Here is a 12814-nt window from a genome sequence, read left to right on the forward strand (position 1 = left end):
GTTTCAGGGCATTGACTCTTCTTAGCTCATTCCGGCTTATGAATATACATATAATGAAGAATATGTGGGCAGTATATAAAAATAATAATAAAAATGTACTTTCTTTTATAACTGTCACACAAAATCTTTATTGTTCTGTGCTTTTTAAAGGGGCATGCAGACTTCGGAGGCAAAGATTTTTTTACTTTTGATGCAGAGCGATGAAATCTGACACGCTTATTGGGAAGGGCTCTGCAAGATTAAATACACATTTTCATTCATATACCTTCAGTAGTTTTGACATTATCATTTTTTTGTGTTTCATTGCTATATTAAACTTGCAGAAAGCCTGGCGTCACAACAAACCGTGGTAGGAGCCTATAGTCGCTGCTCTCCTTTAGCCAACGGAATCGTACATGCAGTGTGATTATATCCACGCTTGTATAATGCACTCATCACTGTCACGTCAAAGTAGTTGCAGAGCAAAAAAAGTAAGAAAGTAATTCTAAAATATAGGAACATCACGGCATAAAGAATTTATCACGAAATACGACACAACAAACCACATGAAAATCCGCCAAGCCATTATTGTACTACGCTTTCTGCAAGCAGAGCAGTCGCTTTAAAAAACACTTTTTAAGAAAATTGACACTGAAGTTGCACAAGCAGTTCATGGGCATTCATGACAGTGGCGTTCATGGCAATCTTGGCAGTGGATAGAAGCCACCACATTTTAAATGTTTTTGCGCTAATTTTTTATCATAGACACATGGCTTTAATGGGAGGAGAACTCCTGTGGAACATGTTTTCCAGTGACACTGAACTTCTCAAGAGCAGCAGAGCAGAAGCGGAGGTATCGTGCTTGGAAATCGCCCATTTTCGCGGAGGTTTCAGCCTTTTTTTTTTTTTGCTACCCACGGTCACAAAACGTTTTTTAGGGTCACTTTGGGGCTGTTTCCAGTGAAAATTTTTTGCGGTACGATTGAGAGGGCCTTGTAAATTCCGAATCCACTTTTCCAAAAATTCGACTTTTATGAGACTTCTGCAATTTGAACACAGCGTCCCCCTTAACTCTTTCGCTACCGTGCCATAGGCGACCGGGAGCATATGACCGACGCTTTGAAGAAGCCGCCGAAAATTCATTTTGCGCTTCCGAACACGCTGCGCCATCTAGGTTGTGTGGTCAACAACTGTTCTTTTGATTGCAGTTTTGGTTTCGGTATTTTTACACGAGAAGGCGCCGTGAAAAATGAAACTTTGAACCAAGACCTACTGAACTAGAGACCTGCACATATGGCGGGGTCCTATGGGACTGCGTGCGCCAATTTTCGTTGACTTTTTGACCATTGAGGACACTCGGTTGACCTGTTCGTCTGTCACGATCATCATCGTCTGCTTGCAACAAATCTTTTCTCTCCTCTCACTGCCTCCCTGTGCATTTGTCCTGTTTTATTTCAAAATCTAGTAAATAACTATGGAAATATGACATTTATTTAAATACTAGTGGTAAATATTTTGTTTTCGGGCATGCATGCGTGAGATTTTTCTGGCATCTTTGCTAGGCAATGGATGAATGATGAATACTCAAAATGTAGACAAATGACAAAACTACTACACCCTTGATGTAAAACAATCGACGCCGTCTTGCTCAGCAGGTTAACTGTAGCGCCACGCCGCCCGTACCTGTGCTTTCCTAGCGGCAAAAGGCATGAACTAGAACATGCGCTGGAGCAGTGCCAAATGTGCAGGTCTCTAGTTCAGTAGGTCTTGCTTTGAATGGCCCCAGCAGCGACGGCCGGTGAACATGGCGTCCGTGTCGCCACGTGTTCCTCGAGATCGAAATCTGACACCGAGCGCTTCGGCCACTTTCAGTTGCAGTTTTTGCGATGAAAGCAGCAGTGATAAGTCAGACAACGATGTACAAACATCGGATTTCCGTTCTGACAGCGAGACTTCGTCTCAGGGGCCTGGAACGTCAGTGTGCGTTCGCACGTAAGTTTTGTTTTCGTTCATTCTGTGTTTCCTGCGGTGCATGCGGTTTGTAACTGAGAGTGGTTTATTTTTGTGCTTCAGGGCCTTCACAGCATATGGCTCAAGGTCGCGTCGCGTTTTTTCAACCGAGAGACAGCCAGGTGTCCATGTCGGCGCATCGCTGCTAGGGTGCCTCGATGCCAGCGTCGTCGCTGTTCAGGGTGGTGCCATCCGTTGACCGCATCCACGTTGCCTCTTTCTCGCTGTCACGCCATTTTGAATCATGGCGGGCGGGCACAGTTGCTTGGTGCAAGCAGCTGTGCTTGTGTTGTTCGAGGCACAGTGGCTACGGATGACTTGCTGGTGGTTCTACTTGTTTGAGAGTGTTAGACCGCATGACTGACGAGCTTGTTTTGTCCACCGAGCCATCATGACGGGCTGTTGTGCGCCAATGTGCTCCTGGTCAACGCTTAAAGGCCTGCGTTGTTTTCGCTTCCCCCGGGACTCGGAGCAGTAATGAAGTTAAATTTTTAGGAAACAGTTATTTTTCCAAAAGCCTAACCCATCACCACAAAATTTTTCAGGCAAAAAAGGAATTGCATGCATACGCATCGTTAAAAATTACTGTTCCTTAAAACTAAACTGTTACTGGTCGATTATTTTTCACAAAGGATGACATTTAAAACTCGGTTTCTTTTATTTCCGATTTCAAATTTTAAGAAAAGAATTACTGTAGTTATTTAATGATCTCAAATTCACCCTTTTGTGTAATAGGCTTGAATAAAATAAATACAATGAAAAAATATATGTAGAACTGGGCTTCACGGACTGAGGAATCGCAGCAGAGCAACCGGTGCGCATGTTCATGGTGCAAGTGAAGTCTGCATATCAGCGCACGGAAGAGCACTAGCTCAGTGATTGTGCGTCTGTCAAAAAATGAAACAAGCGACAAACTTGCAGTAATCCTTTACCCTATCGCAAACGAGGGGCAATCAGTTTTCGTGGGCCTCGAGAAAGAAAACGCCGGCTGAGTGGTAACATTGGTATACGATGACATCGTATTTATATGCCAGCGCCCGCCTGTAAGCAGATGTGATTGCACCCCTGTGAGCAATAAACAGGCGAGCAACTCGCAGTTACACTTTGAAAGATTAAAAAGCAGACAGACATCAACCTTTGCGAGCACAACAAACGGAAACAGCCCGCCCAAGGAAAGCGAAACCAACCGCAGCGCGCGAGCGGCTGATGACTTGCGGCTGTTATCAAAGCGCAGGACTTGAAAAACCAAAAAGCATGTAGAAAGAGAAGGAAAACAATTTCTTCCACTCCCACTGAGCAGAAGCACCTGCTCGGCAACGGATATTTAAAACAACAGCGCGTTTTTCGAACCAACAGACGGCACACTAATGTGCTGGGCTTGTTACTTCTTGTGGAAAAAAAAATTTCAGTACACTTCAAATCGTCTATATTTCTGCAGTAGCGAAAGAGTTAAATTTTGAGCAAAAATATTTCCATAGTTGTCAAACATATGCCATTTACTTTTTCCTCATTTAGTAGATAAGGCTGTATAGAATGCTGAGTAAACTAGCTGGAGTTCATTTTTTCTTTTCTGAGATAAAAACTCCAATCTTAGCAAAGAAACTTTCTGTGAGCCAAGTTCCCAAACAACAAACAGGCAACAACAAGGCAACAGCAAGGCAAACACTACTGCAATCAGAAATGTCCTAAAAAATTTGCTGCATAGCCTTGCAGAATAATTGTAATTATTCATAACCAAAGTAGGCAAAAACAGAAATGTGCGTAATAAAGGCGCTCAGAGATGCTGTATACTACATCAGCAATATTATGCACCAAGATTTTAATGCTTATGAATATTTATGCGGTGGCTCAGTGGTTAAAGGAGTATAGACAACTAATTTTTGTGGCATGTTTTCTTCTCTACAAAGATGCGGAAGACACTACTACGCATGAATCGCCCTGTGATATTCCTATGACTGCGAAATAATTTATAATCGAATGTTTTCTGTCATGCTGTTTCTGTTTCGGTTTCAACAGTCAACGATGGCTGCGACATCGAGTGCTTTTGCGCCAAGTGAGGCAAGGAAAAACGTCCATATAATAACTAGTTCATTGTTTTAATTTACTGCGGTGCTGAAGCCAGCCTTCCTCAAGAGCTGGAACGGCAACGAATGTGGAGGCAGCGATTACATTGCAGTTTATCATGTCTCACACGACCTGTAAGCACACGTTGACGTCACAGTCCTCATTCAGCTGTTGAAACCGAAACATCATGAGAAAGAAATGCGATTACAAATTATTTTGCAGTCGTAGGAGAATACCAGGTGATAATCCATGTATAATAATGCCTTACGCATCATTATAAACAAGAAAACGCGCACCCAAAAGTTAGGTATTTACACTTCTTTAAGGTGCTCATCTACTGAGCCAGAGTACCCAGGTTTGAACCCAAACGTGGCGGCCGCGTTTTGATGGAGGCGAAACGCAAGAGGCGCCCGTGTGCTGTGTCATGTCAGTGCACATTAAAGATCCCCAGGTGGTCAAAATTATTCGGGAGACCTCCACTACGGCACCTCTTCCTTCCTTTCTTCTTTCACTCCCACCTTCCTCCCTTCCCTTAGGGCGCCATTCCATTGTCCACCTAAATATGTGAGACAATTACTGCGCCATTTCCTTTCGTTTAAAAACAAAAACTATTAAAATTTTTAATCACCACCCGAATTTCTCATGGTCCTCTGCTTTCCTGCGGTTTGCAAAATATTTCCTTGCCCGGAAAAAATTTGTCAGTGAATTTCGTATTGGTAGACATATTTGTGTAAAATGCACCATTAAACAGCAGTTATTGCTTATTACTTCTTTTGGAAAAAGCCTCCAGAGTTAGCAAAAAGAGTTTGTGTGCCAAGTTTGCAAAATTCAGAACAAGAATAATGTTTAGAAGTCGTCAAAGATAACTGGGCGCACTCTACAGCAGTCATAGGTTCACTGTATACCTTTTCAGAGATTTCCTCAGAAAATATCTCCACTTCTTCACAACCAAAGCTGGCAGAAACAGTGCGCTTAAGCATGGAAAGCCCCCTCTTCATAATCAAAAATTATGCTTTGAAATGCTTTTTTCCAGCCAATAATAAGGGCTGATCCCTGCCTCCCAGTCATCAAGCAATGACACAAAAATATTAGGTGAATCCACAATGTTGACCAGCCACCCAATGGATGATGTTATCATAAATTGCCCTAATACAACTGATACTAGTGAGCCTGGCCACACACAATGGTAACAAGGTCTCTTAAGCGCCTGCATTCTTTTGCAGGCCCAGCCTACAGATGTCATTTTAGTGGAGACCAGCAAAGACAGCAAAGTAATCAAGCTCAGGCAGAACAAATTTTGTGTACCCCACTTTTAGTCTAGTGGGTTTCCCTTGTGAACATCTGCACTGCATCAGATTGATGAATTCTCACTGTTTTTCCAAAAGCATGAAGCAAAGAAATACGCTTCGGTTTTATGGTTGTTTAACGTCCTAAAGCGACTCGGGCTATGAGGGATGCGCTAGTGAAGGGCTCTGGAAATTTCAACTACCTGGGGTTCTTTAACATGCACTGACATCGCACAGTACACGGGCCTCTAGAATTTCTCCTCCATCGAAATTCGACCGCCGCGTCAGTAGCCAAGCACCATAATCACTGAGACACCGCAGCGGCTGAAGCAAAGAAACGGGAAGCTTTAAAGTTGCAAAACGTGGAGAAGTCAGCCAGAGGACACTTCCAGCCAGAGGAACAGACTTCTGGCCTGCTACTTCACACCACGAGTACACAGAAAGGCAGATATAAGTGGGAGGCAGTATCATATTACAATAAGCAACACATAGTACCCAAAACAGTTTACATGTCCACACAGCAATGCTTGCTAGGATTTGTAACAGTAAGCCTTGCATGTGTCTTAGATACAGGTGTCCAGGTCAGTTTCATATGCAGTGTTTAAAGTTTAAAAAAGTTTTCATCAGACCAAGACAGTGAGCAGATACTTTCACGCATGATAAGTGCCACCTGGGAATGCAATAAATACAGTAATTAACACAATTACTCTTACACTTTAAAAAAAAATTCTCATTTATAGTTGGTTAATGCCTGCTCAGCTTTCGCATATAGGTGGCATACCCTCCACCCCTGCAGGGTGAAATTATTATTATTGAGGTATGCTACATGCAGTAATGCATTTGAGTAATGCACTTGTCCAGCCCATGCCATAGTAATATAATAACTCAATCACTTGCAAGACCTAGCCTCAGAGGAGTGAATTTAGGCAGAAAGAGGACTAGTGTTTTTATCTGCCAGGAAAACGGAATGCGCAAACCTGCCGCTGGCTTTTGTAGGCGGTGGCCACAATGCCAATGCACTTGGCTGGCATTTTGACCCCTTCCACAGACGACAGCAGTTTTCATATTGCATGAATAAGGCAAGAAGCTATTGAATGGACTGCTTAAATCAACTGAGCACTGAATTTTAAGCACCTAATTTTTTTTTCTGACAGAACAAAAGCTTGCTGTCTACGGTGCTCGATTCTGCAACAATTTTGTTAAGAATGCTGCAGCTGACAATTTTTTTAACAGTGCAGGCAGCCACCCATTTTTACTTGTCTTGATGCTGGAAACCATGATCAGCGAACATGGGGGTGACTGTGCGTCGGCAACAGTGATGCACCAAAAAATTATGGGGGCACCTAAGCAATTCTTACGATGTGTAAATGCAAGAGCATTTATATTTGTCGCCGAATTGTTGTCATGTACTTGGGGTTAGTGAACATTGTTTCGCTGCATCAGCTCGCTTCACACGTTTCACTGCGTTGCAATGGTCTCATACTTCCTTAGCAGTGAACAGTCACTTCCGGCCACGCTTTGCTATCTCTCTCGCCTGATGATGTAGGTGCAAGCACTTCAACTTCATATGATGAAGGCTCCATAAGCTCCACCCCTATCTTGAGTCCAGTCTGTTTTGTTATCCAGTGGAGAAGTTATTGTATAACACTGCAGGGGCGCTTCCAAACCTGTTTCCGTTCACCGCGAAAGTGCCTTGCCTTTCTCAATCTGCCCCTACCTTGTGTGCTCCAGGAGGGGTGATGATGCCATTCACGAGCGGCATTTCAGCCACGGCTTCCTGACGACAGCGGGATTTTTGCTCAATGAGCCAAGTAATGCGACAGAAAACTGATATATAAATCTCACCCGCCAGAAAGCATTTGGGCATATTTAGAATAGAGCAGCGTCCATTTCAGTTTCCACACACAAAGCTGTTACGGCATCATGACATACGCCTTATCGACTAAAGTTTCAGAGGACTGTGGTTACCACTTCATCCAAGAAATGCAAAACACTGTGGTGCTACCTTGTGGCAAAAGCTAAAGCACGTCATCAGCAATGCAACAGGGAGTTGGCTGTCACTGAAGGGTGCACTGGAGAGAATATAAGCTACAATAAAACATGCCAAACACTGCTGAGAGCAGAAAAAAACATTGTGAATTCAAAACAAAGCAGTGATATTTAAGTGAGATACACCTATAATGTAGTGTAGTGGGATACACCTATAATGTAGTGTAGTGGGATACACCTATAATGGCAGGATTTCACCACAAGATTGCACTTCAGTTTGCTTTATCTTATTTTCAATGCCAAATTAAATTGAGATCCTCGTTTCTCCAATACTAGAGTGCTATGAGGCAAGATCTCTTCATTTCCACCGTAAGCACAACATGTTTTGGTCAATGGTCAGTCCCTTTAAGCAGACCTCAAATTTTCAGCACGAAAAAAACCGTTTGCATAGGTGAAGGAATTCTTGAAGTGTCAACCTAACTAGTCTGGTTACTGTGTAGGTTTCCGGTGCATGCACAACAGTGAAGGACAGCATTTTTGGCTCAAGCCGTATGCAGAGATTTCGCACCTAAGGCTGCATGTTTAGGGGGGATGCGGCTTTCAAATCGCAAAAAATGGCCAAAAAAAATTGTTTTTCTAGGAAATCTTCGTATCCACTTGTATTCACAATATTCTATGCTGTCTTTAAGTTTCACTGCTGAAATCCACCGTGAAGTACTTAAAAAATGTTTCGTGACCACCTTAAAATCCAGTTTTTCTCAGTTCGTTTTCTAATGCTCACCTTCTACAGAAGATTTCTTCATGGCTGTTTTGTCTATTATGACCCAGTCTGTTTTGTTGCACTCTTGACAATCTTGTTTGTTCATTCTGATGGATAGTAGATTATTGGTATTACATCTTGTTTACTGTTTAGGCAGTTATGTCAACTGGTTTACAAGAAATGAGAACAAAAAGTTTGTGTAGCGAAAAAAAAGTTTGTGGTGTCACGCGGAGCATGCATTCAGAAATACAGTAAATATTGCACCAGTCTTCTACCACAATTTTAGTCCGCAGGCTTTTCACAAGGTGTAGATGAGAAAAAAATGTAGAAAAAACTTATCCAGATGTCTTTTCTAAAGTTCTGTGCATATAAGTTTAAAAGCATTAATTAATAACATGACAAAACAATGTCATCAAGATCCATCAAGAAATACGAAAGTTGGTGATGAAACACGTCCCCGGTAAATTGGATATGGCTGGCCAGCATAGTGCGAAAAAAAGCTCACATCACTTTCAGGTACAAGACGAAACACTTTCAGGACAGATGAACCAGCAATGACGAGACTCCTTTCCCGCAGGTTGTAGAAGTTGCAGTACACGGAATGTTCGACGCCGGTCGGCGGGTGAGTTTGTTTGAACACAGCATACATGCTGGTTGACATCTTCACCCGCTCTTCGAAATGCTGCATAGAAAAGCGACAAACAACAAAAATGTTAGCACTGCAAGCAAATGATGAATTACAAATAGCGTGTGCACAACACTGAGAGCGACTACTGATGTAACACTAGGGAGTAAAATGTACTAAACATAATAATAATAATAATTGGTTTTTGGGGAAAGGAAATGGCGCAGTATCTGTCTCATATATCGTTGGACACCTGAACGGCGCCGTAAGGGAAGGGATAAAGGAGGGACTGAGAGAAGAAACGAAGAAAGAGGTGCCGTAGTGGAGGGCTCCGGAATAATTTTGACCACCTGGGAATCTTTAACGTGAACTGACATCGCACTGCACACGGGCGCGCGCGTGAAATAAGAAAGGAAGAAAGAGGTGCCGTGGTGGAGGGCTCCGAAATAGTTTCGACCACCTGGGGATCTTTAACGTGCACTGACATCGCACAGCACAAGGGCGCGCGCTTTCTTCCTTTCTTCTTTCACTCCCTCCTTTATCCTTTCCCTTAAATACCCAAAGACAATGGACACGCAAAAGTGAAACGGCTCAAAAGCGTTTTGCAGGCGTGCAAGGATAAGACAAAACCACGTGTTTGAAAGCGATCAAACCGGCAGTCGTAAACGCGGCTCAGCGTGCCGATGACCGCCGCTCCTAGCTCGAACCCTTGAGATCAGAAATATTGGCGCCTTCCACTACAAAAGGGCCGCAGACATTTATTTTGGCTTTCTGTGCCGGAGTGTGCAGGCCTTCTAGCTTACCTTTATAGTATCCATGACGAACAGTTAATGACAAAGAGCAACGAAGTATTGAACGATTATATACAAGCAACACTCCGCCTCCGTCGACAACAGACCGCAAATTCAGCCGCCGTGGCCGCGGTAGGGTGGCTAGAATCTAGCCGCGGGCCGCCGGAGGGTGGCTAGAATGGGAAGGTGTAGAGACCGGCTTCCAGATGCTGGCCCCAAAACCCCTTCCTGCCGCGCGACGGCGCTGCCAGCGGGCGCCGTCGTTTCTCGCGGCGTCTGCATTGCTCCGGCCCGGCGAAATGATTTGGTCACGCGTGTTTTTATCCGCTTGAATGCTTTAGACGCTGACAAGTATCTTTTTTTCAGCAATGTAGACGCTAAGATAATTTAATTTAATGCTTCACTACTCTTATTCCACGTGAGAAACTACCAGCATTGACCACGCAGCTGATACAACGAGGGGCTTGATCTTCAACGCTTATCTCCAATGCCGAGGTTGGCGCACTTATGCGTATAGAAAGTACAGTTCATCATAGGAATTACTGTGGAAAGGTCAGAACGCTGGAACGACCTTGAACATATGTCGCCCGCACATTTGTCGCATATTTGCGATTCTGATAGTACTTTAAAGGGAGGAAGAGATTGGTGCAATATATAGAGTCGTTATGGTACAGTCGTTAAAAATATTATAAAGGACAAAACGTTGGCGGATCAACACAAGTTTATTAAAATTGTGCAGTTATTACAGAAAACATTTTTACAGAACACAGCGCTTAACCCTCTTGACTTTTTTGTGAGTATCAGGCGGCTGGATTAACTTAATTTTAACCCATGTACACCCTACTCGCCGGGGTAGTTAGTACCTGGGTTCCATTCCGACCAAATTTCGATGGTAGCGAAGCGCAAAATGCACCTGTGTGCTGTGCGATGTCAGTGCACGTTAAAGACCCCCAGGTGGTCGAAATTATTCCGGAGCCCTCCACTACAGCACCTCTCTCTCTCCCTTTCTTCTTTCACTCCCTCCTTTATCCCTTCCCTTACGGCGCGGTTTAGGTGTCCAACGATATATGAGAGATACTGCGCCATTTCCTTTCCACAAAAAAAAAACAATTATTATCAGCTAAGGCGCCCGTGTGCTGTGCGATGTCAGTGCACGTTAATGATCACCAGGTGGTCGAAATCATTCCGGAGCCCTCCACTACGGCATCTTTCTCTCTCCCATTCTTCTTTCACTCCCTCCTTTATCCCTTCCCTTACGGCGCGTTCAGGTGTCCAACGATATATGAGAGATACTGGGCCATTTCCTTTCCACAAAAAAAAAAAACAATTATTATTAGCTAAAGCGCCCGTGTGCTGTGCGATGTCAGTGCGCGTTAAAGATCCCCAGGTGGTCCGAAGCCCTCCACTACGGCACCTCTTTCTTCTTTCACTCCCTCCTTTATCCTTTCCCTTACGGCGCGGTTCAGGCGTCCAACGATATATGAGACAGATACTGCGCCATTTCCTTTCCCCCAAAACCAATTATTATTATTATTATTAGGCAGGCGCGCGGAATTGGGTTTTTTTTTTTGGGAAAGGAAATGGCGCAGTATCGGTCTCATATATCGTTGGACACCCGAACCGCGCCGTAAGGGAAGGGATAAAGGAGGGAGTGAAAGAAGAAAGAATAGGTGCGCCGTAGTGGAGGGCTCCGGAATAATTTCGACCACCTGGGGATCTTTAACGTGCACTGACATCGCACAGCACACGGGCGCCTTAGCGTTTTTCCTCCATAAAAACGCAGCCGCCGCGGTCGGGTTCGAACCCGGGAACTCCGGATCAGTAGTCGAGCGCCTTAACCACTGAGCCACCGCGGCGGGTTAGAGAGACACATTATCGCTGCCCGACTTAAATGTAGCCGGCATCGCAACCTGGCACAAAACCAGGGACCCCAGAACAGGGGGCGCCGCCCCCCCCCCCCCCCCAAGTCTCCGACTGCTTGCACTTGTGTCGGAGTTGTGACAAGTGAAACATTTCAGTTCTAGGACTCCTTTAATACAAATCACAGTGGCGCTGAGCTACTTTGCTTCGTAGCCAGATGTAAAGCATTTCGTATAACCAGTCATGTCCCAACAGAATTAAGTCGACTGTCTGACCCGTGTACATAATCATGATTAGCGGAATTAAAAAAAACTATGCACAAACTTTTTAAATGCAATTGATCCCTCCTCGTGCGTACAGCTTCCCATTTCAATTCGTTTTATATTGCCGTGAATCTCTTGCACGTTTGTTCGTTCGCCCTCAGCACCGCCGGCACGCGGCTTTATCATTTTGTTTAAACAAAATGATAAAGCCGTAAAGCGAGGTGCAACCAGACTTACCTCCATTGATCGTGGCCACGTGCAAATGCTTTTGGTTTTTTACTGGAAGGTTCCTTGTCAGCTTTAAATTGAGACCTGGAAAAAAAACGGCACCCGCTGCCCGCTGATCCGCAGTTTCCGGGTTCGAACCCGATCGCGGCGGCTGCGTTTTTATGGAGGCAAAACGCCAAGGCGCCAGTGTGCTTTGCGATGTCAGTGCACGTTAAAGATCCTCAGGTGGTCGAAATTATTCCGGAGCCCTCCACTACGGCACCTCTTTCTTCTTTCAATCCCTCCTTTATTCCTTCCCTTACGGCGCGGTTCGGGTGTCCACCGAGATAAGTGAGACAGTTTCTGCATTATTTCCTTTCCCCAAAAACCAATTGCACCGTAAAACAAGGGCAGAGGAAGGTATAACGACACAGCGCTCACTTCAACTTCAACTAGTTGAAGTCAGCAACTAGTTGAAGTCAGCGCTGTGTGGTTATATCTTCCTCTGTCCTTGTCTTAAGGTGCGCTGTTTTTTTTTTTAATATGAACTACCAACTAGCCCGTTTAACCACCCCTGCCTTTGAATTGTGCGCGGCCAAGAACTGCAAGCATTCATTTCGATGACCACCGAGCACGTTTGTGGCTGTCGCCGTCGCCGAGTCATTCAGTTCGTAGCGGGCGCGCGTCAGCCACTTAACAGCTTCTTTTGGAAGCCTTTTCGCTGTCTTCCTGACTGCTGGAGTGTCGTCGCCACAACGTGACAGTTTGCATCAACCTCTGAGCATTGGAAAATAAAAAATAATAAAAATACAAAATTTATTACGTAAATGAGCATTAAATAAATAACAAAATAAGCTCCAAGTCTTGACCCCCCCCCCCCCCCCCCCCAAGAAAAAAAAAAAGTTACGGAGTCCCTGCACAAAACACCACCTTTGCGTTTTTTTCTTCAGTGTTGACATGATCTTTCAAAGCGTGTCAAG

At 44.4% G+C, this 12814-nt stretch overlaps 1 protein-coding gene across 5 annotated transcripts in view; it reads right to left on the bottom strand.

Moving 5' to 3' along the window:
• The window catches only part of Cpsf160 (cleavage and polyadenylation specificity factor subunit 1), a 100540-nt gene extending 90861 nt beyond the window's left edge, over positions 1-9679 (bottom strand). For 4 of the 5 annotated variants that reach the window (XR_013310862.1, XR_013310863.1, XM_077647114.1 and 1 more), the window contains exons 1-2: positions 9517-9679; positions 8594-8770 (exon numbers count right to left, since the gene is read on the bottom strand). Coding sequence is in view for 2 of the 5 variants with exons in the window: in XM_077647114.1 (XP_077503240.1) it covers positions 8594-8770; positions 9517-9531 (192 nt within the window). In the remaining 3 variants the exon portion in view is untranslated. Of the gene's footprint in view, positions 1-8109; positions 8196-8593; positions 8771-9516 lie in introns of those variants that run through there. The other variant, XM_077647115.1, reaches the window with a different exon arrangement.
• Positions 9680-12814: the final 3135 nt, after the last annotated feature.

Source organism: Amblyomma americanum, chromosome 1, assembly GCF_052857255.1.
Source record: "Amblyomma americanum isolate KBUSLIRL-KWMA chromosome 1, ASM5285725v1, whole genome shotgun sequence".
In the NCBI taxonomy this organism is placed as follows: Eukaryota; Metazoa; Arthropoda; class Arachnida; order Ixodida; family Ixodidae; genus Amblyomma; species Amblyomma americanum.